The sequence below is a fragment of the Gymnoscopelus microlampas genome (genome assembly GCF_963454915.1).
Source record: "Gymnoscopelus microlampas genome assembly, chromosome: 15".
NCBI lineage: Eukaryota > Metazoa > Chordata > Actinopteri > Myctophiformes > Myctophidae > Gymnoscopelus > Gymnoscopelus microlampas.
Genome location: NC_139952.1, coordinates 801,187 through 827,477, shown reverse-complemented (window position 1 = coordinate 827,477; position 26,291 = coordinate 801,187). Strand labels below are relative to the sequence as shown.

Here is a 26,291-nt window from a genome sequence, read left to right as displayed (position 1 = left end):
TCCAATAGAAATTTATTTATAAAGCACATTTAGAAACAACAAAATGTTGACCACAGTGTTGTAAAAAACAACAATAAAATAACAGTTTAAAAGACAAAAACGGCCAATAAAATAATAAAAACATAGCAGCCTGGCTGTGTCTTTGATCCCAGCTGTTCCTGTTGTGTACAGCAGTTGTTCGCAAACTTTTTCATGTCAAAGACCCCCCATCTGTCAGGGTCCCCCATAGAAGATTTGGGTTAAAATGCTTTTTTTTCTCCAAATAGCAGATTTACAAGCCGCCAGTATGCGCTACAAGTTCAGAACACATTGCGATGTGAGCTTGCAGATCGGCTGTTTTCAAATAGCTGATGTATGGTTAAAGTGGTTAAAATTAACTTATTTTTGCTGGGGACCCCTGGGGCCCCCACTTTGAGAACAACTGCTGAATAACATTGGTTTTCAAAGTGGGGTTCGGGGCCCCAGCAAAATCCCAGCATCACAATCATTTTAACCACTTTATCCATTGTTGGCAATTCAAAAATAGCAGATCTACAAGCTTGTATATCTGCTATTCTTGAAGTTTTATTTAGAAAAATATAGAAAATGTTGGAAGATTTTGAATGTTTTTTAAAACATAAATCTTCTCTTCTGGGGGTCCCTGGCACAAAACCTTTTCAGATGGGGGTCCGCGGCCAAATATATATCAATTTGGGGGTCCTTGACGTGAAAAAGTTTGAGAACTACTGGTGTGTAGGACCTCAGGAGTAGGTGGCCTCATCCATATTGTCATCGCTGTCTATGTCAAAGTCCTCTCCGTTGTCAAAGTACGACATGATGTAGTCTGTCTCCTGCAAAAACAGAACAGCAACAACAACTAATAAAACAGTGAGCACCAACGGAAGCAGTTATAAGCAGTTATAAACCAAAGTTACACACATTTACACACAATAATTAATTTACTGCCTATTAAAAAGGTAGGATAAGTGATATTCCCTTTTAAAATAATGCTAAATACAAATAGCTCTATATTGTGATAGTGATCATTGCTATAGAGTGTTTGTTCAGTAACAGGAGTCTCAATGTCTCTGTGATGACACAAAGAAAAGAGCAGACAAAATTGGAACTGGAACACTATAAAATTGAAGAAAAATGGGTACTCTCTCCTGATTGTTTGAAAATGAACAACCCACCTGAAAATGTATTTTCTATTCATTAAAGAGCTGGAGAGACAGGGAGACCCCTGTTACTGAACAAACTCTCTATAGCATGATTACTATCACAATATAGAGCTATTTAACAATGTTACTGAACAAACACTATTAGGGGGTTTTCAACAGGTGGTCCGTGGACCACTAGTGGTCCGTGGGGGTATTGCATGTGGTCCCTGATCATGCATTCAGTATTGTAGGAAAGTGAAGATTATTATTTTTTATTTTGGAGAAACTTAGTAACTTGGTATTTGAGGACAGAGGAATTAAAGACATCGTCATCATTATCAGTGGTCCTTTGAGGAGGTCATATTCTTCAATTCCAAAAGTACTTCAATGCTTAGTAACTACAAAAGAGGATCAGCTCATTGCCATGTCCACAGACTATCAAACTCTGTCAAGATCACAGTCCCTTGTGAAGTTCTGGATGAGTTGCCAAGGCAGAATTCCCAGAGCTTACAGTAAAAGCAAAATGTATTTGACCTTTGTGTAACTACATATCTCTGTGACAATAGTGTTTTCATGCTGGCAGAGGCAACCTGAAGAATATGTACAGGGCAAGGTTCGAGCCAGAAAACGACATGAGACTCCACTATAGCCAAGAAGAGACAGACATGGACCACCTGTAATCATGTCATGGAGTTGAGAAACAGTTCACTCAATGACCTGGTGACCTAAGATCTCAATGCCTCAATGCAGTTGACAGCAGTTACTGGCAAGTAGGAGGTCAAGAACTTCCACAGAAAAGGCAGTTAGAATCTCAAGAAGGGGAAGTGTACAGTGTCATTATTAGGACATGTGCCCATGTAATATAGCATGTGTCTGCTCACTCATACATAAGTTACGAATCAGTATATCAGTTAACATGAGTTAGAAGGCTGGATAAAGTAAGTGAAATTCACGAAAACACTCAAAAGCGCTCTGCTCACTATATTTCAGTCATTATTTAAGAACATGTGTCCATGGACAATTGGTTGAGAAACAGTCTTATAAAGGGTTATGCGTATTTCATTTCTCATAACTTTAATCATACAGAGTTATAAGCTGATTATAATGCATTATAGACTTGGGATATAAAGCAAGTGTTACCAAAAACAGTCCCCACCCAACACAACGGTGGTCACCCGGGTTGATTCTTAGTCAGGGTGGTGGTCCCTGGCTCACAATAAGTTGAAAACCCCTGCTCTATAGCAATGATTACTATCACAATATCGTTTTTTAACCTTTTAACAAAAAAATGTTTTAATGATAAAATATCACTTACCCTACGTTCAATTTATAATTATTTTGCTGCTACATGACACTGTGCTGCATTGACACCTAGTTAGCTTGCCGTTAAGACTAGAAGGGTTTCATATTACCGTTGCTGTCGGACAGATACCTTGTATCTACATATTTAATTAATAATTGAATAATTTAAATGAATGCCCTACGTTCTCGTAGTGTTTTGCAGAAGGAGCTAAACTAGCCTACAAGCTCACAAGCTGACAACGTTTGTGAGCTTGTAGATGTCATCTGAAATGTTTTAGTTTTAGTCTAGCTTTAGTTGACTAAATATAAGATTTTAGACGACTAAATCTGCAGTTGATTTAGTCGACTAAAACGTATGTTGGCGTGCCGTGATGGCGTCCTAATGCTGATACTTTTATACTGTGTGCTGAAAATAGCAGATCTACAAGCTCACTTTTTGTCATATTTTCAGTAAGTTAACACTGATGGGCAGGCGGAGGTGTGAGCGATATCCTTCTCCTCAGCATCAAAATCCCGGGATCGGTGGGTTTATTTTTGGATCGTCCGTTCCCACCCGGCAGCAAAGTCAAAATGTCCCCCCCCCCCGCGGGATTAGCGTTGGCAGGACGCAAAGACGGGAGGAAGAGGAAGGTCAGGAGGTACGCTGGAATGTATTAGCAGCAGCACCAGCTTTGTGAAACATTCAATCCGGGGACGCAAGCATCTCTGTCATTTTTTTTTATTTCTTTGGGCTATTCAAAAATAGCAGATCTACAAGCTCATAGCGTGGCACTCAGTGCCGCGCTATGAGCTTGTACATCTGCTATTTTCGAATAGCCAAAGAAATCTAAAAGGACAGAGATGCGTTCAAAATAGCAGATCTACAAGCTCATAGCGTGGCACTCAGTGCCGCGCTATGAGCTTGTACATCTGCTATTTTCGAATAGCCAAAGAAATCTAAAAGGACAGAGATGCGTTCCCAGATTGAATGGGTAAAAAAACGACAGGACAGCTTGACCTTCCTTTATGGTTTTGTATTGTGTGTGTGCGTGTGCGTGTGCGTGTGCGTGTGCGTGTGCGTTGGTGTGTGTGTGTGTGCACCATTACCTCCTCCAGCTCTTCTTCATCCAGCTCCTCCTCCTCGGCCTGCTCTTCTTCCTCGTTGGTTTTCTTCTTCTCCTCCTCATCCTCGTCTGCAGAGTTGGCCGCCATCTCCTCCTTCTTCTCTAGAGTCTGTGTGGGGGCGGGGCAGGAAGTAGAGAGGACAGAGGCAGGAAGCAGGAAGCACAATGACGATTTGGTGTCATTGAAACCACTGGTTCTCAAAGTGGGGTCCAGCGACACCCCAAGGGTCCTTGAGCTAAATGATGACTAGTTAGGAACCAAATGGACCCTTACGGTTCTGTAACTCTGAGAGTGTACACATGGAACCAAATGGACCCTTACAGGTCTGTAACTCTGAGAGTGTACACATGGAACCAGATGGACCCTTACAGGTCTGTAACTATGAGAGTGTACAAATGGAACCTTACAGGTCTGTAACTATGAGAGGGTACAAATGGAACCAAATGGACCCTTACAGGTCTGTAACTATGAGAGTGTACAAATGGAACCAAATGGACCCTTACAGGTCTGTAACTATGAGAGTGTACAAATGGAACCAAATGGACCCTTAACACATTGACTGCCTGAGATTGAAACATAGTTTTTTATCCCCTTGCCAGCGTTTATCACCTTAAATAGACAATCTTTGAAAAGGCGTGGAAGCCACGTTGTGTACACACGGTAAAACAGAGAGTGTCCGGGGGATGGTCCCGTCTATCCACTGGAACAATAACATTTCTACCGCGATAGGCCATTATGGAGCAATCGCCCGTTGAAAATGGCTGGTTTTCATTAACTTTTTCCTAACGTTGGAATGGATGGAAGTGACTTTTTTGGGATGACGTCAATCCATCTATTCCTTCTCTGAGTGCCAAGGGATCATTCCTAAGTTGTGTTAGAGCGCCCTCTTGTGGAATGTTCAATTGTTTTTGTTGAAAGAACGCATATTTGCGTTCTTGGCAGGTTTGATTGATTGATTGATTGATTATTTTATTAGGCAAAAGATGTAAACAGCACAATTACATTTGTAATACTTTGTCTAAAAGGTCCGTCCAAAAAAGTCCTTGTTTCCATTGGGGTCCTTGGTATTCAATTCATAGACATAAATGAGGTAATGTGTTAAGGGTCTGTAACTCTGAGTGTACAAACGGAACCAAAAGGTTCAAAAACCCATAGTTTAAATACCTGGATATCGTGTTGTGCTATGGGGAATTTGTGACGGAGGTATGGAGGTTTTGCCCTTTCTAGTGATAGGTTGTGTTGTGTTTATGAATGGTCACCAAAGAGAGATTTTGTGTTTGCACTTCCTGGAAGTTGACTTGTGTCTCTTCCAAACATTTTTGGCTGCATTTCACTCACTTCACTGCTGACGGAATGAAGCTGGGCTGAATGCCGGAAACAAAACTACATGAACTAAATATATGACATCCATTTTGAATGTCTGACCAACGTCTGTAGCCAAAATAGTTTGGCTTGTCAAAACATCTAGGAAGCGCAGAACACACAACATCAGCCCACCCAAGCTCTGAACATGGTAGTGTGTAGCTAGCAACCAAACACATTTCTGTTCTGTTCTGCTGTTGTACGCATTAGGCTTTAGAGCAGTGGTTCTCAAACTTTTTCATGTCAAGGACCCCCACATTGACACTTATTGGCCCGCGGACCCCCCATCTGAAAATGTATGCCAAGGGCCCCCATAAGAGAAGATTGTTACGGCTCTATCAGTGATTTTCAACCATTTTAATTTCAAGGACCCCCAGTTTGACATGCATTAGGCTACGGACACCCATTTAATGGCATTTCTATCTCTGGGACCCCAAATTAAATAGTAATAAAATCAATATTAATGTAACCCATAAGAGTCCATTTGGTTCCTATTATCATTTAGCTGGGGACCCCCTGGAACTCCCTCAAGGATCCCTGGGGGTCCCCGGACCCCACTTTGAGAACCAATGCTTTAGAGGTCTGTAAATTCTGAGAGTCATGGGGGTCCACAGAGATTATCGCGACTGAAAATCGTTGTGCCGCTATTTGCGATTTGTGAAACAGCATAAAAGGAGCCTCCCACGCTAGCTGTTTGTCCTAAACAATTAACACAACACAATATGTAGAATTACAAGGTTTAGGTATTATCATTCTAAACCTCAGTCCTTGCTGTTCTGTTGAAGAACCAGTTGAAAAATCACAGATTGAGGCTCTAACCTTCGCCTTTATGAAATACCTGAGACCCTAATAACCCTAATCCCTAATGATTAAGTAAACCCTAATCATTAGGGTTTATGGAGGATGCTTCTGACCATGCATTCTATTGCTAGTTCGACCAATTCAATGACTGAAATCGGTGGTGGCGACTGAGACATTTAATCCATGGGTCCGTGGCCTAATGCAAGGGTTCCCAAACGTTTAAGGCCGCGACCCCCCAAAAGAATCATATTTGAACTGTGGACCCCCCACCCTGACAAGCACTTGGAATTGTAGGCATTACATTTAGTTTGACTCGGTTCCACGGATACACATTGTGAAAATAGCTGACTTACAAGCACTTTCACAATGTTTACCTCTTTCTTACGAATGATTTGACAATTTGGCCAATTTGGTATTAAAAAGGTCTTCAAAGTCCTTACATTGTCACTTTAGAAATGTGCAGATACCCTGTATACACTTATCTGTATGTTGGTTTGTTTACTGCTGATTGAGAAAACAATGTTGCACATTAAGCTAATCATCTGGGGACCCCCCAAAATCATCTGGGGACCCCCCCTGAGGAAGGAGATAGATAGTTCGGGAGAGTATGCGCTGGGCGGGCAACTTCCATTAAAATGAGTGGGCAGGGATTTGCTATGCTCTCTGCAGTTGTAATATAGCTCAAAGCATTCACACGATTATCAATGAAACCTACCTCCAGTTTGGAAAGAACCTCCTCTTTTGCCATGATGGATTTCTTCACTGCTTTGACTTGAGGTGGACACACTGGACCTGCTGAAATAAACAGACAATTACTAGGCTGAAATTGTAACTTTAGAAACGTACAGGTACCCTGTATACTCTAATACTGTACTGTGTGTTGGCTTGTTTACTGTTGAGTGAGAAAGCAATGTTGTACTTTAAACTAATAATCTGGGGACCCCCCCAAAATAATTTGGGGACCTCCCTGGGGGTTTGAGAACCACTGGCTTAGAGGAGTCAGAATGTAAAAAGATTGACTGAAGATGTGTGTCTACGTACATCTCACATTGTATTCAATTCAAATGACAACAAACTCTACAAACGTAGCAATTCTTACCTTTTCTCTGAGACTTTCTGACTTTGATACAAAGCTCTTTGGGCAACCGACTCCAGTCTGAAACAAACGCGCGCGCGCACGCACGCGCACACACGCACACACACACACACACACACACACACACACAGTACAGTTTAAAATCCCATCAGTGGTCATCTAGTGCCCTCTGTTGGCAATTCAATATACCGTAAATTTCGGACTATAAGCCGCGACTTTTTTCCCATTTTTCGACCCTGCGGCTTATATAACGGTGCGGCTTATCTATGGACTTTTACAGCTAACGACCACTAGGGGACCTCATAAATCTATGTATTTTACAGGTTACAGTCCACCACTATATAAATAAAGTTTATTATTATTATTATCTAATGTTGACCCCCCCCCAACCCCCCCGGGGCTCCGCTCCGATCCCCCCCGCCCCCTGCGCACCTCTCGGTCCGCATACCGCTCAGAAAAAAGAAAAGGAAAGTATTTTGTTGCGTGTCTAAATCACTTTCTCTTTTATCCCAAATGCGTCCCAATCAGTACCCACCATAGAGGTAACCAGTCATTTCGCCCTAAAACCATTTCGCCCCCGTTTTTGAGCGGACATTTCGCCCACCCCCAGACATTTCGCCCGGACATTTCGCCCTCCCCAGACGTTTTTCCCAGACATTTCGCCCACCCCCAGACATTTCGCCCGCCCACCTCCAGACACTTCGCCCAGACATTTCGCCCTGCAATTGTGCATAGCTCCGTTTACAACTTGTTCTACTGTTTGATTGATGGCAGTTTGCATAGGAAAAGGTACAAACGCCCAGACATTTCGCCTCTTCTGTTTGATTGATGGCAGTTTGCATAGGAAAAGGTACAAACGCCCAGACATTTCGCCTCTACTGTTTGATTGATGGCAGTTTGCATAGGAAAAGGTACAAACGCCTTAACTGATCACCAGCTATCTGTGTACTTTAATTGCTTTAATTGGCGGCAGATGGCCCATTCCGCACCTCCTGGATCTAGGTCTATTGAAATTTCAAGACAAAGGAATGGAATGTGACCTGCCTCTGTGATGCATCTGTACTGTAATGACAATAACAGAATAGCAGAATAAAAAGTATTGCAAATGTAAATGTTCCTTTTCTCCTGTCTTAGCGTGTGTGTGTGTATGACTCCTGGCAAACCTGTTCACCGCTGCTGCATGTCAGAAGTCATCTCCACTGTTCCTATGTCATGAGCAACAGACACCGTTGGCTTGTTTTACAAATAGGCCTAAAACATGTCTACAACCCAGTCCAGAACTGACAGAATACAAACATTTAGATTCTGCTGGATCTTCGTCTGAGGAATCAAGCATGACACGTAAATCAATCAAACAATGCACTGAAAAACAGGCCACTGAGTCGATAATATAATCTATCCCCAGCCTAAATTGTTGTAATTGTTAGATTTGGCTTGAATCATTCTTTCTGAATGATTACACTTGAAAACAAATTAGATTTAGGAATGTTATTCCTAAAGGCTTCAAAAATTAATAAAAAACATAATGATGCATGGACAGTTTAGCTATATCCTGTCTTTTGATTGGCATTTTTTTTTTTTTTTTGCTCCGCAGTCACAGCGGTATATGGAGAACGGGGTAAGATGAACCACTTTTTACTTATGTTGACCTCTAGGCAAGGAAAAATTAGATGGAAGTAAAATCTAAACATTTACTAAAACTTCAAGATGTTTTCTATCAATTGAAATCATGAGTGTGCATCTATGACAAATGGTTGTAAAAATATGGGTTCTTAAAAAAAAGTGGTAATGTGGTTCAACTTGCCCCAGGTAAGGGGTAAGTTGATCCTAGTCAAGGGGTAAATTTACCCATATGATATTTTGCATTTTGAATTTTTGAACTTCAACAAATAATGTATTCACGTATCAACAATAATTTAATAACACATTTCCCTTTTGCAAATAGTCTTATTTATTGTCTTAATGGTATTTAAACAATATAAAACCAATTAAATAATGTTTGTTATTCAGAACCTTTAATATTTGCAAGTGTTAATACAATATTGAAAACTTACTCTTAAATGAGTGTATTCCTCCAAATGAAAGGTCATACAGCATCATTTGAGAAGCAAATACATAATAAAAAAATATGAATAGTGATTAACATCAGGTCAATTTACCCCAAGGCATTTGGTTCATCTTCCCCCATGGCCACCATTTTGACCTAACCTGGCTAAATTAATGCTTCAGGCTTTTCTTTAGCTAAATGATTCACATGGTTTTATACATTGGAATATCACCAACATGCATGATATATAAGTTTCAACCTGGGTACATTTGCTTTAAAATAAAAAACATTATACCAGAAAAGTAAAACATTAACTTTGACCAGCAAAAAACACTTTTTTGTGTAGAAATATGCTCATCACTTTGCCCATGTGTCTCTCAACTTCACAGCCAGGTGGAAATGATGGGTGTGTCCTGATTTTAAGGTCACATGACAACTCATGTGTATAGTTTTAAAGATACAGGGGGTGGTTCAACTTACCCAGAGGTTCATCTTACCCCGTTCTCCCCTATCTGTTATTTGTGTGCAATTTGATAAGTCTGACTGCAGCACCCAGTCAGGTTTACACAATAAAATCCAGAGTTTTGATTTAACTCTGGGAGTGTAAAAGACCCTCAAAGCTAGCTTCTTCTCTCTGAGGTCACCAGCCTCAGCACCTGTTTGATGTCCTCGCCGTCAATTTGCAGCAATCATTGCAGACTTGATTGGCCCATCTCAATGGCTGGGCTTGAATAACTGGAGGAGGTGTGAGCTTGTAGATCGTGTGGGGAGGGGGGTCGGTCAAGTGGTCATTAGAGGTGTTGGTAGGTGTTGGGAGGGGGGTTCTTCTGATACTTTAGTAGGGGGTTCTGATACTTTAGTAGAGATCAATGAATGAGAGAGAATGTAGTGGGTTATGCTATGATATTGTGCCCCCACTTCTGGTTAGTACTGTAGTTACTTCAAAACAAACTAATTCTCCTTTTTTTGTCCTCTTGTTTTACAAATAGGCCTAAAACATGTCTACAACCCAGTCCAGAACTGACAGAATACAAATGCCCCTTTATTGCTGATTGTTCAAGATAATTTCAGTAACTGTTGAAAACGGTGTTCAAAACAGTGTTAATGTATAATATAATACAATATAATACATGTGAAAAATTGTAGTTTTTTAAGAGATGTATGGTTATAGGGGTTGAGGCTATGTCCACCACAGGTTATAGAGCATGTATTCAAAGATCACACTTGATGGCAGTTTATGGGTTTTATGTAGAATGGTAGTTGGCAGGTAGCCTACAAACATACACACACACAGATCAATTCTGATACAATGAACTGTTACCACATGAACTAATATTGCACTATAAAGACATAAACTATAAACTCACTTCGTCAAGAACGCATTCTTAGGTGCATATGTTTGTGTGCACCTATATAATTCAATGTGATTGTCAGCAGTGAGAACTGATGATTAATGTTGCTAGATTTTGCAAGAGAAATAAGCAAACTAAACAAGGTATATGAAAACTAGCCCCAAAAGAGGCCACATGAGTGCTAAAGCCTGTATATTGGTAGGTGTTGTGATCTTGTAGATCTGCTATTTTCGAGAAAATGAATATATGTGGAAATATATATATATAATACAATACAATATAATATAATAGCAAAACGCATCACATTCTCTCTCATTCATTGATCTCTACTAAGTGAGTCAATATCACCATAAGGTACATTTCGGACTTAGCTTTTTTTTTTTTAAACTGTGCTTTTCCATTTAACTTTTTACTCATTGTATTAAGTGGATGTTGTACTGTTAGAAATGCATGTTGGTCAAGCTACCACACCTTTTATGAATTAACTGCAAGCAGACAATATACATGCAAACAGTAAAATATGTCCAAATTCAAAGGGTGGACAATGACAGGGTCAGTTTTAGGATTTAATTGGCACATGTTGGACCTTCTGTTAGCAACTTAGCTCAGTTAGCAAGGTGACTCTATACTTTTTTAACAGATATATTTCAAATTTCAGAAAAGTTTTTATATTCATTGATATTTCAGTATGACAGAGTGGACATGCTAAGCTTGTACTGGATTGACCACTTGACCCCCCCCACCCCCCCCCCCCCCCCCACACTTCAGTAAGTGGTCCCCTGCCACTTCCTGGCCCAAGGTGTGAAATGGGTGTGTCTTGAAATGCCCTTTAAAAGGCAGTCCACCACCAGCACCAGTACAACAGTACAGTGAAGACAGTACAGTGAAGAAAGATGCCACGACAACAGAGAGCTACCAAGATGCCAGCTCGCTTCTCTGACTTTGTTCAGCCTTCGACACAGCAGCGGAAAGCCAACAGACAACAGAGAGCTACCAAGACGGCAACTCGCTTCGCTGACTCTGCTGGGCCGGGGCCAGCCGTGCCTGCCACAGTACCAGAAGCTGTGCTGGCCACGGTACTGGAACCAGAAGCTGTGCCTGCCGCAGTACCAGAAGCTGTGCTGGCCACGGTACTGGAACCAGAAGCTGTGCCTGCCGCAGTAGCTGAACCAGAGGAAGCTGAAGTAACTGAAGCTGAAGCTGAACCAGCCATTGTACCAGAGCCTGCAGGAGCACAAGCGGATGAACTTCAGTATACCATCATAGAGGGCGGTACAACGCGTGGTGGCGTGCTGCTGGTTGACAGCGATGGTTTCCGATACGTCTGTAAGAGCAAAGGAATCGGGAAAACATCCTGGCGCTGCCATGTACGAGGAAAGACGAAGTCGAAGCAATGCCCTGCTACAGTTAAGCAAGTTGGAAACGTTTACACACCAGGACCACATGACCACAACCATGAGGGAACCCCTGGCGTTGAAACTAAGATCAACATCTTCAAAAAGGTCAAGGAACTCTCTCTGGAGAATGTCTACAGATCAGCTGAAGTCATCGTGGAGGGTGTGGTGAGGCAGGACTTGGACGAAGATGCGATGTGTTGTGTCAATCAAATTCATATGGCCAGAAATGCGAATAGACACCGCCAGAAACACAGGCCTGCAGATCCAATCAGCTCCGACTTTGAATTGGAAGAAGCTCACATACCAGAAGGATTTCTGCAGAAGGACATCACCGTTGAAGGGGCACGCCATCTCATATTCGCCACAACCAAGCAACTGAGGCTCCTCCAGACTGTAAAGCAGGTGTTCCTGGACGGCACATTCAAAGTGGTGAAAAAACCTTTCACTCAGCTTTTTAGCTTTCACGGGTTTCTGACGGATGAGGATGAAAAGTCTGTCAAGCAAGTGCCTCTGGTTTACATCCTAATGTCACGCATGCGCAAGCGTGACTACGTTGCAGTGTTCCAGGCCATCAAGGACCTGGCCCCTAACCTGAACGACGACGGCATGGAGATGGTGACAGACTTTGAGAGAGCTATTTGGAGCGCTGCACGCAAGGTGTTTCCTGGCATGGTTGGCCACGGATGTAGTTTTCATTGGGCTCAGGCTGTCTGGCGTAATATCCAGCACCTGGGCTTGGCAGTGCCCTACAAAACCAACCCAGATGTCAGGAAATACATAAAGCAACTGCTTGCCCTTCCGTATCTCCCTGCCCATGAGATTGAAGGAGCATTCAATCTCCTCACATTGTCTGCCACAGAACTGCTAAAACCCCTGACTGAGTACATCAAATACACCTGGATAGATGGCCAGTGGCCACCAGAGAATTGGAGCGTGTACAAACGTGCCATTAGGACGAACAATGACGTGGAAGGATGGCATCACAGGCTAAACCGGCACGCAGTGCGAGCAAACTTGCCGATGTATATGCTTGTAACGTTGCTGTATAAGGAAGCTGACCATATCCCCTACCAGATGCGAATGGTCTCAGAGAACCAGCTACGCCGCTACCAACGGAGGGCAACTAAGCAGACCGAGGGCAATTTGGCCCAGTTATGGAAGGCCTTTGAAAGGAACCAGATATCCGTCATGCAGCTACTGAAGAAGGCATCTCGCCAGAGTGTCCCGCCCTATCTCCCTCCCAGAGCAACCCAGTGACACCTGTGGGACAGTAGCACAGAACAGAACTTTTTTTTGTATTTTTAGACATTATCTTTGAAAAAAAAAACATGTTTCTTATTTTTTATTTTTTACATTTGTAACTTTTTTTTACATCTGTACTTTTTGGAAACTAACGTTTTCTTCTATTATTATTATTACAGTTCAGATACATTTGGCACTACAGTTATGTCATAATAACTGTGTTGACCTGTTCTCTTTTATTTTGTCAATAAACTGATATATATTCCTACATTTGACCTATTTTGTTGTGTTGCTTTCATATGGATCTCTTGTTATGTGAGTCAGTTTGATTGATTGATTGAGGTTTTTATTATCAGTTTGCATAGGAAAAGGTACAATTTCATGACAGTACAATTCACTGGTACAAGGTCAACTAAAAGGATAAACACCACAAGAAAGCTTCTAGGCTTGTTTCAATTGGGGTCCTTAAAAGGGACACACACACACACAGAGAGAGAGAGAGAGAGAGAGAGAGAGAGAGAGAGAGAGAGAGAGAGAGAGAGAGAGAGAGCGAGCGAGCTTTTATCTAACCATAACCCTCTCTCATTCTCGCACACAAACGGCCAGCTAGCTTCACTATCTATGGGCGAAATGTCCGGGCGAAATGTCCGCAAAAATGGGCGAAATGTCCGGGCGAAATGTCCGCATTTTTGGGGCGAAGTGTCCGGGCGAAATGTCCGACTTTTTGGGCGAAGTGCGGAAAGGGCGAAATGACTGGTATTCACCATAGAGGCAAGGCAGGCGGCCGCCTGCCCAACTAAAATCTAGCGTCCCCTAGAAAATAAAGTAAAAGACCTTAAACCTTAAAACAAATCTTAAATGCTTAAATGTGGAATAAATAATGGACCTTGATATGAAAAAGGTTGAAAACCAATGGCCTAGAGGAGAGGGGATGAGAGGGGAGAATGAGTGAGGAAGAGACGGACAAAAACGACAGAAGAAAGTGGTTGTCTCTAGTAGTCTACACCCTCCCCAATACCGGTTAGGGTTGGCAGTGACAGGGACTATACAGTACATAATATTGTCTCTGTCGGGTGGAAACCTCATAGAGCTTGTAGATCTAGTTTTGTTGCTTTTGTGTGACGCTGTAGGATGAAGATTAGAAGGTCATTCATTTACACCACTGCGAGAGAGAGGCTCGCCGCTCGCGTCGCAAAAGCCAGTGTTGTTATTTCAGCCAAAATCATTTGCGTTTCAAATCGTATTGTTTGATCGGCTGGTGATATAACTTAACAGTCACAAGGTATTTATAAATATACTTGTGTGGATGACGGTGACGGAGAATTTTAATGAAGTCTGGATCTGGACGCGCTGCGCACTTCTGTGTTGCTTGCACAGACAATGTGTCAGCCCGTACAACATGTGGCGTGCGGCCATGACCGCGGTCCACGCTCTGCTCTTACTTTTTATTACTGATTTTATGTTAAAACTAAATATTAAAAAAGGATTGATCAAGTGATATTACTCAAACAGAGAACATAACCTCTCCAGAATCATAGTCAGCAAAGTTTCACAGCGTGCTGGTTAGAAGTGCTGCATAGAACTGCTGGAGTAGAGTACTGGAATGGAGTGCTTTGATCAGAGCGTTTGATCGGCATTTTCGCTGCGATGCGATTCGATCTCAGTATACAGGACAGCAGACAATATCATACAATATCATAGTTACCGTCCAGTCCTGTATTAAGTTAAACATTATTATAAAACAGAATGAGAGTGAGGGAGCATGCTCAAAGGGGGGCTGTTTATTTGAGACTATTGCACAGAGATAGAGAGAGAGACACACAGAGAGCGAGCGATCTGTGTGTGTGTGTGTGTGTGTGTGTGTGTGTGTGTGTGTGTGTGTGTGTGTGTGTGTGTGTGTGTGTGTGTGTGTGTGTGTGTGTGTGTGTGTGTGTCGTTGACGTTGTCTGTGAGCCAGATTTTGCGAGAGAAATAAGCAAGAAGGTTTGTGAAAACAAGCCCAACAAAAGTGACTATGAGCACTTTTAACCTATATACAAATACATTGGATTTATGAAAATAGCCGATCTACAAGCTCACGTTGTAGATAGGCTATTTTCAAAGAAGAACATATTGGAGAAAAAAAGATGGAAATTGTGGAATATTTCCAAATCCACACAGATCTTGTATGGGGGTCTGTGGCACAACATATTTTCAGAAGGGGGGAGGTCTGCAGACAAACATTAATTTGGGGGTCCTTGCCATGAACATGTTTGAAAACAACTGGTTCAAACAACATTAGGACACAAGGCCAAATAAGCAACTAAACTGTCAAGCAACTTTACAGAAAAAACAAGCCCAAAGTCGCTTATAATAAGTGGACATGGCAACGCTAGTTCTGCGTAAGTGCGTAGCCTACTTGAAGAGAGAGAAAGAGAGAGACGCATCACGGCCCACGGGAGACGTCGATTAAAATGACTTGGAATAAAAACAAATGTATGTATTGGGTCTCTTGAGACAACTTGTTGTGATTTGACACTTTAATAAAATTGAATTGAATTGAATTGATCCTGGATAGCATCTTAGTGAACTATCCGCAGTGTGTAATGCTTAACGATCAGACGACCCCCGACCACTTTAAAAGTTCTACAGTGTGTAGGCCTACCTGCCCTTAATCGGATCGCGGCATCTCTACTTGTTTGTTGAAATGTTAATAAATGGGACCTTCCCTAAACAGCCATCTCTTCCCGACAGTCCCCTCTGTGCACGGACCCTTACATATGGTAATTAAACATTAAAACACCCGCGGCTTATAGTCCAGTGCGGCTTATATATGTACAAATCATTCAATTTAGCTGCTGCGGCTTATATTCAGGTGCGCCTTATAGTGCGAAAATTACGGTAAGTGAATAATAAAACATGTTGTCGTGCATTTTCTATGTTCAAAGAACAAATAACACACATCCTCCGTTGATTGCGGCTGTGAATACAAATTGGAGCATTTAAAAGTGAGTTGCGAGGCCCACACTAGTTTTTCATGCATTTCCTATGTGACGTGTTAAACTTGTCACAGCGGCAGTCATTCCTCACCTGGGCTCCATTCGATGGTATTGTCCCTGGGCTCTCCGGTGTGGTATTTGTCAGAGTACCGAACCACATCTGAAAACATATAAATATCTATGTTAAGCAAGGGATAATCAACCGGTCATTATTGAGCAATAATGACACAAAGGGTGAATAAACCCAAACACAAAGGGTGATCTAAATCAGCGGTTCTCAAACTATTTTGGCTGATGTCAGTAGGTTGGAGAGGCTTATTGTCGGTAGCAGCCGAACGTGTCTGTCCACGTTACAATGCACTAGACCCCTGGGAGATGGATTGCTGAGGTGGAGCGCCACACCTACCATCAGCTGCGCAGTAGTAGGTAATAAGTAGGTAATACTTAGCTACCCCGACACAATGCACCATGACTCATGGCACCAACTTTTTCATCCACGACACCCCCGACTTACATTGTTACATTACAGCACCAGTACATTTATGTCAAATTACGCTACGTAAATATGTCAATCTTTCCCCCAAAGATACAGTATGTCACAGAGTAAAACTTGAGAGAATATCCATTACTTTATACTTTAAACCAGCATTCCCATTCTGGGGGGAACATTTGCCAAAAATAGCCGATGCGTTGTCAGCTATTTTTGGTGAAGAGACTTGGTGTACATTGAAAAAGAACGCACCAAGTACAGTGCAACTCACTCAACTCAAGTATAAAGTGGTTAAACTGATTTTGATCAATTCCAAGTATTCTGCGGCACCCCTGGACTGGCGTCATGGCACCCACTTTGAGAAACCCTGATCAATAATGACCATGCAGCTCCCCGTTGATTATCCTGCTTATTACATTACAAAATTCTTGAGTGTATTAGCTATAAATTGTTGTTTACATGGCTTGCCATGTGGAAAGAAATCAAGCAGCGCAGATTGATATGAGCCAGGTGCTCTGAGTCTTTAATTAGACAGCAGTCTGTTATTAAACCTGAGTTTACCCGATTCTACAAATGCCTTCTAAAACAGTTCTCAAACTTTTTCGTAATTCAAAAAATAAATTATATTCAAACACTTTCAAGGTTTTTCAAAAATGATCAAATATGACAGATCGCAGCGCGGCACGAAGTGATGCACCGTGAACTTGTACATCTGCACGGATGTACACGGATGCTTTCCCGGTTTTAATGGGTTAAAGGTAGGGTAAGTGATTTGCGTTGATAAAATAATTGTTAAATAGCTCTATATTCTGATAGTACTCATTGCTATAGAGTGTTTGTTCAGTATTAGGAGTCTCCTTGTCTCTCCACCTCTTCATTAAACAGAAAATGCATTTTCGTTTCAGTTTCAGTTTCATTTCCAATTTTATCCAATCAGGACAGAGAACTCAATCAGGATACAGATTAAACAAGTGAAATTGGAAGTGATGACACTAAGAAATGAGCAGACAAAATTGGAACTGGAACACTATACAAATTAACCTTAAAATGGGTACTTTCACCTGATTGGCTGAGATATTGACACCTACCGAAAAATGTATTTTCTGTTTATTAAAGAGCTGGAGAGACAGAGAGACATCTGTTACTGAAAAAACACTCTATAGCAATGATTACTATCAGAATATAGTATTTTAACCTTTTAACAAAATACTTTTTGTTTTAACCAAAAAATATCACTTACCCTACCTTTAAGTTCAGCAGTCCTTGTACAGAAATAACCCAAATAACCAATTCTGACCATTCAGAATCAAGCATTCAACCAAGCTGTGTAATAAGCATAGTTATAAATGCCTCAAAACAGCAGTAATAACTAAAATAGCTTAATCCACCAATCCATAAATTGTGTGTCTCTCCTGATAGAAGTAATTGCAGCAATATTTGAACTACAATAAAGGTGGTGGCACAGCTAGTGTCCATCTCATAACGGTACCTGGTTGTTTTAGAGTTTTTCTGATACCAGTATCCGATACTGTCTAAAATGCTGGTATCGGTATTGGCTAGTAGTATTCCAATATCATGTCATTTATCACATGAGATTTACAGTCATATTTTGAATTGATGTTGCACTACTGCTTTATATTCTTACTGTACAATTTACATTATTTTACCAACTTATTTTACCATCAACCAACTACCATCAGTGGTTCTCAAACTTTTTAATTTCAAGGACCCCCATACTGTAACTCTAAGAATGTAAAATGGAACCATTTGTACATTCTCCTCAGAGTTACAGACCTGTAAGGGTCCATTTGGAACCCCCCCAAGGAACCCTGAGGGTCCCTGGACCCCACTTTGAAAACCAACCACTGTCCTAGTTGTTTTTAATTACACAATGGTATCGGATCGGTACTCAGTATCGACCGATATGCAAGTTATGGGTATCGGTAAGGAGAAAATGGTATCAGTACATCTCTAGTTGGTTTCCAAACTTTTTTTTCCTTTTAGCCCCCACTGTTTTTCTAAAATGTTAACCACTTAAGCTCGGGCATACTTCTGCTACAACGAATAGCAAAAATCTACAGTACCAAGCTCACAACCTGCCTGCATTGTATTTTTGAATAATAATGTAATGTTAATGGATGTTCACCTATAATGACATGCCTGTGCTCGGGTAGCGCAGTGATAAAGTCCCTGATAAAATCACCTTTCAGGAGGCCAAAAGAGGAGGTAGTACCATTTTCCCATTAGATAGCCGACCCCCCCCCCCTGTTCTTGTACATATCTTTCCCCCCCCCCTTTTTTTTTATTTCTTTTGTTGTACATAGTATTATATGTATGTATATATGTATGTATATATATATATATATATATATATATATATATATATATGTGTATAGATATATATATAGATATATATATATTCTTGCTGTTTTTTTTTTATTTTCTTTGTGTAATGATATTCGAACTGTGATGCCACTATATATGTCTATGAATTGAATACCAAGGCCCTCATTGGAAACAAGTCCGCAAGGACTTTTATGAACGGACCTGTTAGACAAAGTATTTTAAATGTAAATGTGTTGTTTTACATTTTTTGCCTAATAAAATATTCAATCAATCAATCAAAGTCCCGAACCCACCACCACGGAGGCTGTGGGTTCGAATCCACCGTGGTGCATCCGGCTTTGCCGGGCGTCTATGCGAACACAATTGGCCCGTGTTTTAGGGAGGGAAGCCGGGCGGGGAGCCTGATACTGGTGTGTGTGTGTGTGTGTGTGTGTGTGTGTGTGTGTGTGTGTGTGTGTGTGTGTGTGTGTGTGTGTGTGTGTGTGTGTGTGTGTGTGTGTGTGTGTGTGTGTGTGTGTGTGTGTTTGTGTGTGTGTTGACTAAATAATAACTCCATTGGAACACAGGTTCTTTATTTAATGTTTTTCTCCATTTCCTATAAAGTAATGGTCAGATGTCCAGTACCTTTCCTGGGTGTAAAGGAAAGAGGTTACATGTTCAGTACCTTTCCTGGGTGCAGCTCTTCTGATGTAGAAGGGCAGGTTCTTGCAGGCAGCTCTCAGCTCCTGTTTCAAAGCCAGCATGTACTCGACCTCCTCTCCGGTCTGTAAGGGGACGGCCTGGGCTGTCATGGGCTGATGGAGAACACACACACACACACACACACACACACACACACACACACACACACACACACACACACACACACACACACACACACACACACACACACACACACACACACACACACACACACACACGCCTTTTAAAACCGTGTCCCAAACATAGTGTTGGAGAAGAAAAGGTTGTTGTGTTTTAACAAATTACCCGCCAAAAACGCAGATCTGCGTTCTATTTCATTAGTGCACTTGCCCGCCAAGAACGCAGATCTGTGTTCTAATATCAAAAAATTATATTTTTTTTAAATTCCACAAAGGTAGCCCTAACACAGCTTTGGAATGATCGATCGTCACTCAGAGAAGAAGTAGTCGGATGTGACGTCATTCCAAAAAAACAGGAAGCCATCCACCCTGACTATGGGATTTTTAGAAAAACACTAACTCTTTTTTTTGCATTGAAAAGCACCGGTTTTCAGCAGGCCATAGCCCCAAAATGGCTGCTCGCGGTTGGAATGTTATTGTCCCAGTGGATACAGGGATTCCTCCGCCTACCCACGGAGACTATTCTTTTTGTTTCTTTTGTACACAACGTGGATTCCACGGCGTTTCAACAATCGTCTATTTAAGGTAATTACGCTGGCAAGGGGATAGAAAACGATGTTTAATATCAAGGCGGGTAATGTGTTAAGAGAGCTGTCAACATATATTCCATATTCAAATACATATTAAAATATTAAACAGGAACAAATGTAAAAATTAAGATTTGAATTAGAGATTTGATATTATCGGACGACATTAACCTAACATTTAATATCACAAAATATAGTTTTTTTTTTATACATTTGAATTGTCCCTCAGAGTAAAACTTCCTTGTTGTCACATTCATGTCTGCTCTTGTATCTAAACCATTACCATCACCTATGCTTATTAAAATGAGGTTATAGAATGATACATGTAAGGATCATTCATTTGAGGTTTAGTACTTAGAGGGAACAGGTTTAGTACTTACAGGGAACAGGTTTAGTACTTACAGGGAACAGGTTTAGTACTTACAGGGAACAGGTTTAGTATTTACAGGGAACAGGTTTGGTACTTACAGGGAACATGTTTAGTACTTACAGGGAACATGTTTAGTACTTACAGGGAACAGGTTTAGTACTTACAGGGAACAGGTTTAGTACTTACAGGGAACAGGGGTGTTGGTTTGATGGCAGTAGGAGGTAGAGCTTCTCCTCTCCCGATGCCCAGATCCTCCAGGTTAAAGGTCATGTTGGTTCTGCCACGCCCCCTGCCACCACGTCCAGCCATGATGGTACGGATCAATGATTACGCAATACTGTAATGAAGAACAGAACATTGAATGGTGATATTGTAATGGAGGAGTGAACATTACATAACATTGTACAGAGGAATTGTTAACTCAATGATAGTGCAAATTACATGATACTGAAATTAAGAATTCTAGTCAGTAAATAGTAAGTACGTTGGTTGGGGAGGATTATTGTCAGTATCATCAGACGTGGGAGACTTGTAGCTAGACCTTTGGGCGATGGATTGCTCCCAATACTTACAGCACGATTTGCCGCACCCAATACGTACTAGTCATTCACTGAGTTGGAACTTGGCGGTGCCCGGGATCGAACCCATGACCATGGGGTCCAAAGGCAAGAGCTCTACCGACTGAGCTACCCAGACACTATCAGTCTAGGTCAGTGGTTCTCAAAAGATGCTAAGTTCAAGGACCCCAGTAACTCTGAATGGAACCAAATGCACCTTTAAGGGTGCATTTGGTTCCATTAGTACACTCTCAGAGTTACAGACCTGAAAGGGTCCATGTGGAAACACCTCGAGGAACCCTGAGAGGGTCCCTGGACCCCACATTGAGAACAAGCGGTATACAGTAAATGATATTGTAATGAAGGAACACATGGCAGGGTTTGTCAAACTGCTCCACTTAAGACTAGTTTATGTTTGTCAAGTAGAAAGTAGAAACTGCATCATGAAGTACACTACACTATGTCACCCTGGGAAGAATGGTGGTATGCTGAAATCTGTGGCCTATTTAATTATGTGACTGTTGGGTTGGTGTGTAAAGTTAGTTATTGTAGATTATTGCAATGTAATGCTATTTTCAAGTCAGGTCACAAAAGGGTGATGCTTTCCAATACAAAAATGGCATTATCTTTTTGTGAAATGTAGAAGCTTTTTCTCAACATTAAACTGATGCAACATTGCAACACAACACAAGTTTGACCAGTTTACGCGTTATGAAATATTGTTCCTACATTCAATCCAGAAACATCGAACACAACCCTCAATTATTAATGCTCATCTTGTACTGTTTTGTGTAAACAAAGTACTTTCACTCAACTAGAAGTACTGTATATTTTGATGCCAATATTTGGCTACTTATACGCACTTAAGTAAAACTTTGAATTACAGAACTATTACTTGTGAATATTATCTACATTACACATATTTGTAAATTTATACAGTGGTGGAAAATAACTGTACATTTACTCAACTACAATTTTGAGCCAAAAAAAACTTTTGGAGGTCCTTGGCATATATTCAGATGGGGGTCCGGCGTGGGTCCATGTGGGGGTCTTTGACATGAAAAGGTTTGAGAACCACTGATGTAAACACATCATGCGTTGTTGGCAGTGGTGGAAAGTAACTAAGTACATTTACTCAAGTACTGTACTTAAGTACATTTTTTTAGGTATGTTTACTTTAATGGAGTATTTTACATTTTCAGTACTTTTACTTCTACTCCACTACATCTCAGAGGCAAATATTGTACTTTTACTCCACTACAATTATTTGAAAACTTACTTTGCAGATATTAGTTATTATATTATAAAATATGCGTTAACCACTTCAGCCCTATTTTTTTTTAAATAGCCGATCTACAAGCGACGCGTTGTGAGCTTGTAGATCTGCAAGTACAGATCACTAAACAGCTAAAGTGTCACGTGTCCTTACCGTCTATGAAGGATGATAATCAATAATCAATAACCTATAATATATACTATATCATGTATAATATCTAACAGATGAAGAACTGCGTGTGTTTATTCACAGACAGCGGATGTTTTCGCTGACTGATCCGTCCTCATCAGACATCCGAATGGAAACGTCATAATGCTTATGGTTCCGGGCCCGGCCACTAGGGCTCTGACCATTACAAAATGTAAGTGGACGATTAATAGTTAGTTAGTACAATTTTGAGACTTTTACTTAATTGTCTATACTTTTACTTCTACTCCACCACTACATCTCAGAGGCACATATTGTACTTTTACTCCACTACGATTATTTGAAAACTTTATAGCTACTAGTTACTTTGCAGATATCAATTATTACATTATAAAACATACATTCACCACTTTAGCCCTATACCAAGGCTATTTTTCAAACATTTTAGTACTTTTACTTTTGGTAGGCCTACTTTAAGTAAATGTTGATACCAATACTTTTGTACTTTTACTCAAGTACATTTTTAATTCCGGATTTTTACTTGTAACAGAATACTTATTGCAGTATTGATACTTTTACTTCAGTAAAACATTTGAGTACTTTTTCCACTACTGTTGATAGTCATAAAGTAATTACAATTAACGATTTAATTGTGTTTTTGCCATTGAACATTGGAACATTAAGAATACAAATACAATTCCTGTTCGCCTTTTAGGCTTCGTAATCAAACATTGATCAGGACAGATATGATAACTTAAATATACAATTACGATTATAGCCAACCTACAAGCTCCCAACAACGCATCGCGACCAATAGACTAATTAATTGTTTACTAACATTGAGACTGGATGCGCAGGTGATTGTTTCACGCAATCAATTTCCAACCTGTTGTTTCGGGGAGCACACCCCAACCCCCTCTTGTGTGTTGGCTAGTGTGGCACGTCCTGGCGAGACCTGATAGAATGGGTTTCATTTAGCGCATACTGGTTGCACGCATACTGGTTCTTATCAGTGTGACGTCGTCTGTTAAGGGGTCTATACAATTCTTTATATATAAGATAAACACATTTTCTGTATGGACATTTAATTTGGAAGATGCTTAAACTGTTAATCCATTATTCTTATGCATTAGTTAAATAAAGTTGTAAATAATATCCAATAAGAGAGAATATCTGACAACAACCAAACAACATTGCCATTAATCAAACATTGTTTTATTGTTCTGAAGTGTATTGTACACATAAATACGTTTTGTTAGAAAATGAAAATGACAAAACAGAACTTCAATTTAAGATAGAGCTATAGTGCATTATTGTTGTCTAAAATGTACAGAAAAGTTAGTTTTTTAAAGGTAGAGTAAGTGATATTTATTTGGTTAAAACAAAAATGTTTCTGTTAATAGGTCAAAGCTCTATATTGTGATTGATTGATTGATTGATTGATTTAAACTTTTATTAGGCAAAAAGAATGTAAAACATCACAGTTACATTTATAATACTTTTGTCTAAAAGGTCCATCCAAAAAAGTCCTTGCGGACTTGTTTCCGTTGAGGTCCTTGGTATTCATTTCATAGACATACATAGTGATAGTATTCATTGTTATAGTGTTTGTTCAGTAAGTGTTAAATAGCTCTATATTGTGATAGTAATCATTGCTATAGTGTTTGTTCAGTAACAGTGTTAAATAGCTCTATATTGTGATAGTAATCATTGCTATAGTGTTTGTTCAGTAACAGTGTTAAATAGCTTTATATTGTGATAGTAATCATTGCTATAGAGTGTTTGTTCAGGAACAGAGTCTGTGTGTTGGTAAAAAAAAATATTGAACCAATTAATGAAAAGTATTAAAAAGTGCTTCTGACAAAACCAGCTAACTCCATTGGATCCTCAAACTTTCTGCTAAACCAGCGACGTCCACCAAAGGGGGGTGGAGTTAGCTGGTTTAGCTGACTCCAGGCTCCACCCCCTTTTGACCTCCAACCGTGAGCTTGGAGGTCCATTCAGCTGTTCTTATCAATGATAAACAAAACCTCCTAACTCCATTTTTGTTTTGTTTTTTTCATTTCCTGAAAAATGAACATTTTGGAGTTAGCTGGTTCCTGCCGGACAGCAGAGAAATATTGTCCCCCAGTGTCTATACCTGCCACCCCACCCCACTCTATTTTAGCCCAAGCCAAATTTCTGGTGTAGAGGTGGCGTCCCCATTTAGGGCATGTCATTATAGGCGAAAGAAACTTAGTTTTTTAGGTAAACTAGATGATCTATTCTACAAGCTCAAAATGTGTCGCAATACTGCTTTTGCGTGACTAAGTATAATAGGGCAGGGGTCTTCATCAGGGGGGCGGGGCGGGATCCCTAGGGGGTCCTCAGAGTTACTACATTGTGAGCCACCACATTTTTGTGTGCTGGGAACGTTTTTCTCCCAAACAAATTAAAATGTTTAAAAATACACGTTAACATGTAGCCAACATACTAGCAAAAACAAGGTGCTGAACAAACAAACAAAACATATTTAACATTTTTAAAAACATTTAAAAATTGTGAAAATAGCAGCATCTACAAGCTAACAACGCATCCCAATGAGACGTGTTGTGAGCTTGTAGATCTTCTATTTTCACTACTTTTCTGCAACACTCTTGTATGATGAAGTAGGGCATTGAATTATAAAGAAATAAAAAAAGTATGGAGATACAAGGTTTCTGCCTGACATCAACGATATATACATTTATTAATGTACTGTAAGTGTACAAAAGCAAGTTATCTCCAGTAGTGTAAAAATAAACAGCCAATGCACTGTGGAAAATGAGGAATATACAATTTATACCTGATAAATAAATACATTTTAAACTTTGGCAAGTTTGCATTTGTCAGATGCACAATAAATGTGCTTCTAGGTTCAGGTTGTGTGATTTTGTCTTAAGTCCTCTCCTATAGAAGATTTCTTTATCATTCAATTTATCTAATGTCTAAGTTTCTTACACTCACTGAGCCAAAGCTCATCCTTAGAATTCCTACATTGGCTAAATAACAATTTCTTGACTTAATGGCCATTAAAATATATCATTAATAATTCATGATTCTTTTCTAACTTTAATATCCCAACTACCTTAACGGGGGCAAGTGATATGACCTTATAAGGGGCTGTGGGCACCTCGTCATATGAAACATCACCCAAAACCCCCTTTAAGTGTGCTCACCTGCTGAACAAACCTCACTTCAACACAAACTATTGTTGCAGAGAACTACAGTGATAATTCAAAGTCTGACCTCACAGAGAGAAGATGGAAATTACTAATGAAATGGACGGTTTCGTTGACGTTCCAGAGCTCCACAAATCGCCAAAAACCACGACACCCACCTCAAGAGCCAAACGGGGGCCCTCAAACCGGGTCGAACCCTTGGAGAAAGTAGAAGTCTATAAGATAGACTATGACCGCCTGCTGTCCGAGAACGAGGCCCTGAAGGAGAGCAACGCCAAGCTCACCCAGATCATTCTGAAGAACAGCGAACTGGAAGAGGAGAAAGAGGAGCTGATGGCACAAAAGCAGTGTTTGACCCAGGAGTTGAGCTTGGCGAGCAACAACACAGATGAAATGGACCTCTGGACGAACAGCAAACAAGAGAAGATACCGGAGCTGGAGCAGCAACGCTTAGCCAGGCCGGGACATGGCGCCGAAGAACCAGACATCTGCAAGAACTGCAAACAGGAGCTGGCTACAGAAAAGAAGTCTTTGGCTGCGGAGCAAAGCTTATCTTCCTCGTTCAGCTTCGCTCCAGGCAGCAGCACGGATGAAGCAAACATCTTGAAGAAGAACAGACAACTGGAAGAAGAGAAGCACGACCTGTTTGCCCACTTGTTTTCCTATTTTCTAGTGTT

The 26,291-nt window shown here is 40.6% G+C and overlaps 1 protein-coding gene across 2 annotated transcripts; it reads right to left on the bottom strand.

The window, feature by feature from the left end:
• On the bottom strand, positions 1–22,555 carry polr3gla (RNA polymerase III subunit GL a). Of its 2 annotated transcripts, none has more exons than XM_084080770.1 (8): positions 22,421–22,555; positions 20,621–20,771; positions 19,321–19,450; positions 15,912–15,980; positions 6,808–6,864; positions 6,424–6,503; positions 3,528–3,653; positions 1–830 (listed from the first exon to the last, which is right to left on the bottom strand). In XM_084080770.1, exons 2-8 carry the CDS (start codon positions 20,741–20,743, stop codon positions 741–743), a joined length of 675 nt encoding a protein of 224 aa, XP_083936896.1. In that variant the 5' UTR covers positions 20,744–20,771; positions 22,421–22,555; the 3' UTR covers positions 1–740. The 2 variants fall into 2 exon arrangements, with proteins under 2 accessions (XP_083936896.1, XP_083936897.1); XM_084080771.1 differs by having other exon boundaries at positions 6,424–6,500.
• Positions 22,556–26,291: the final 3,736 nt, after the last annotated feature.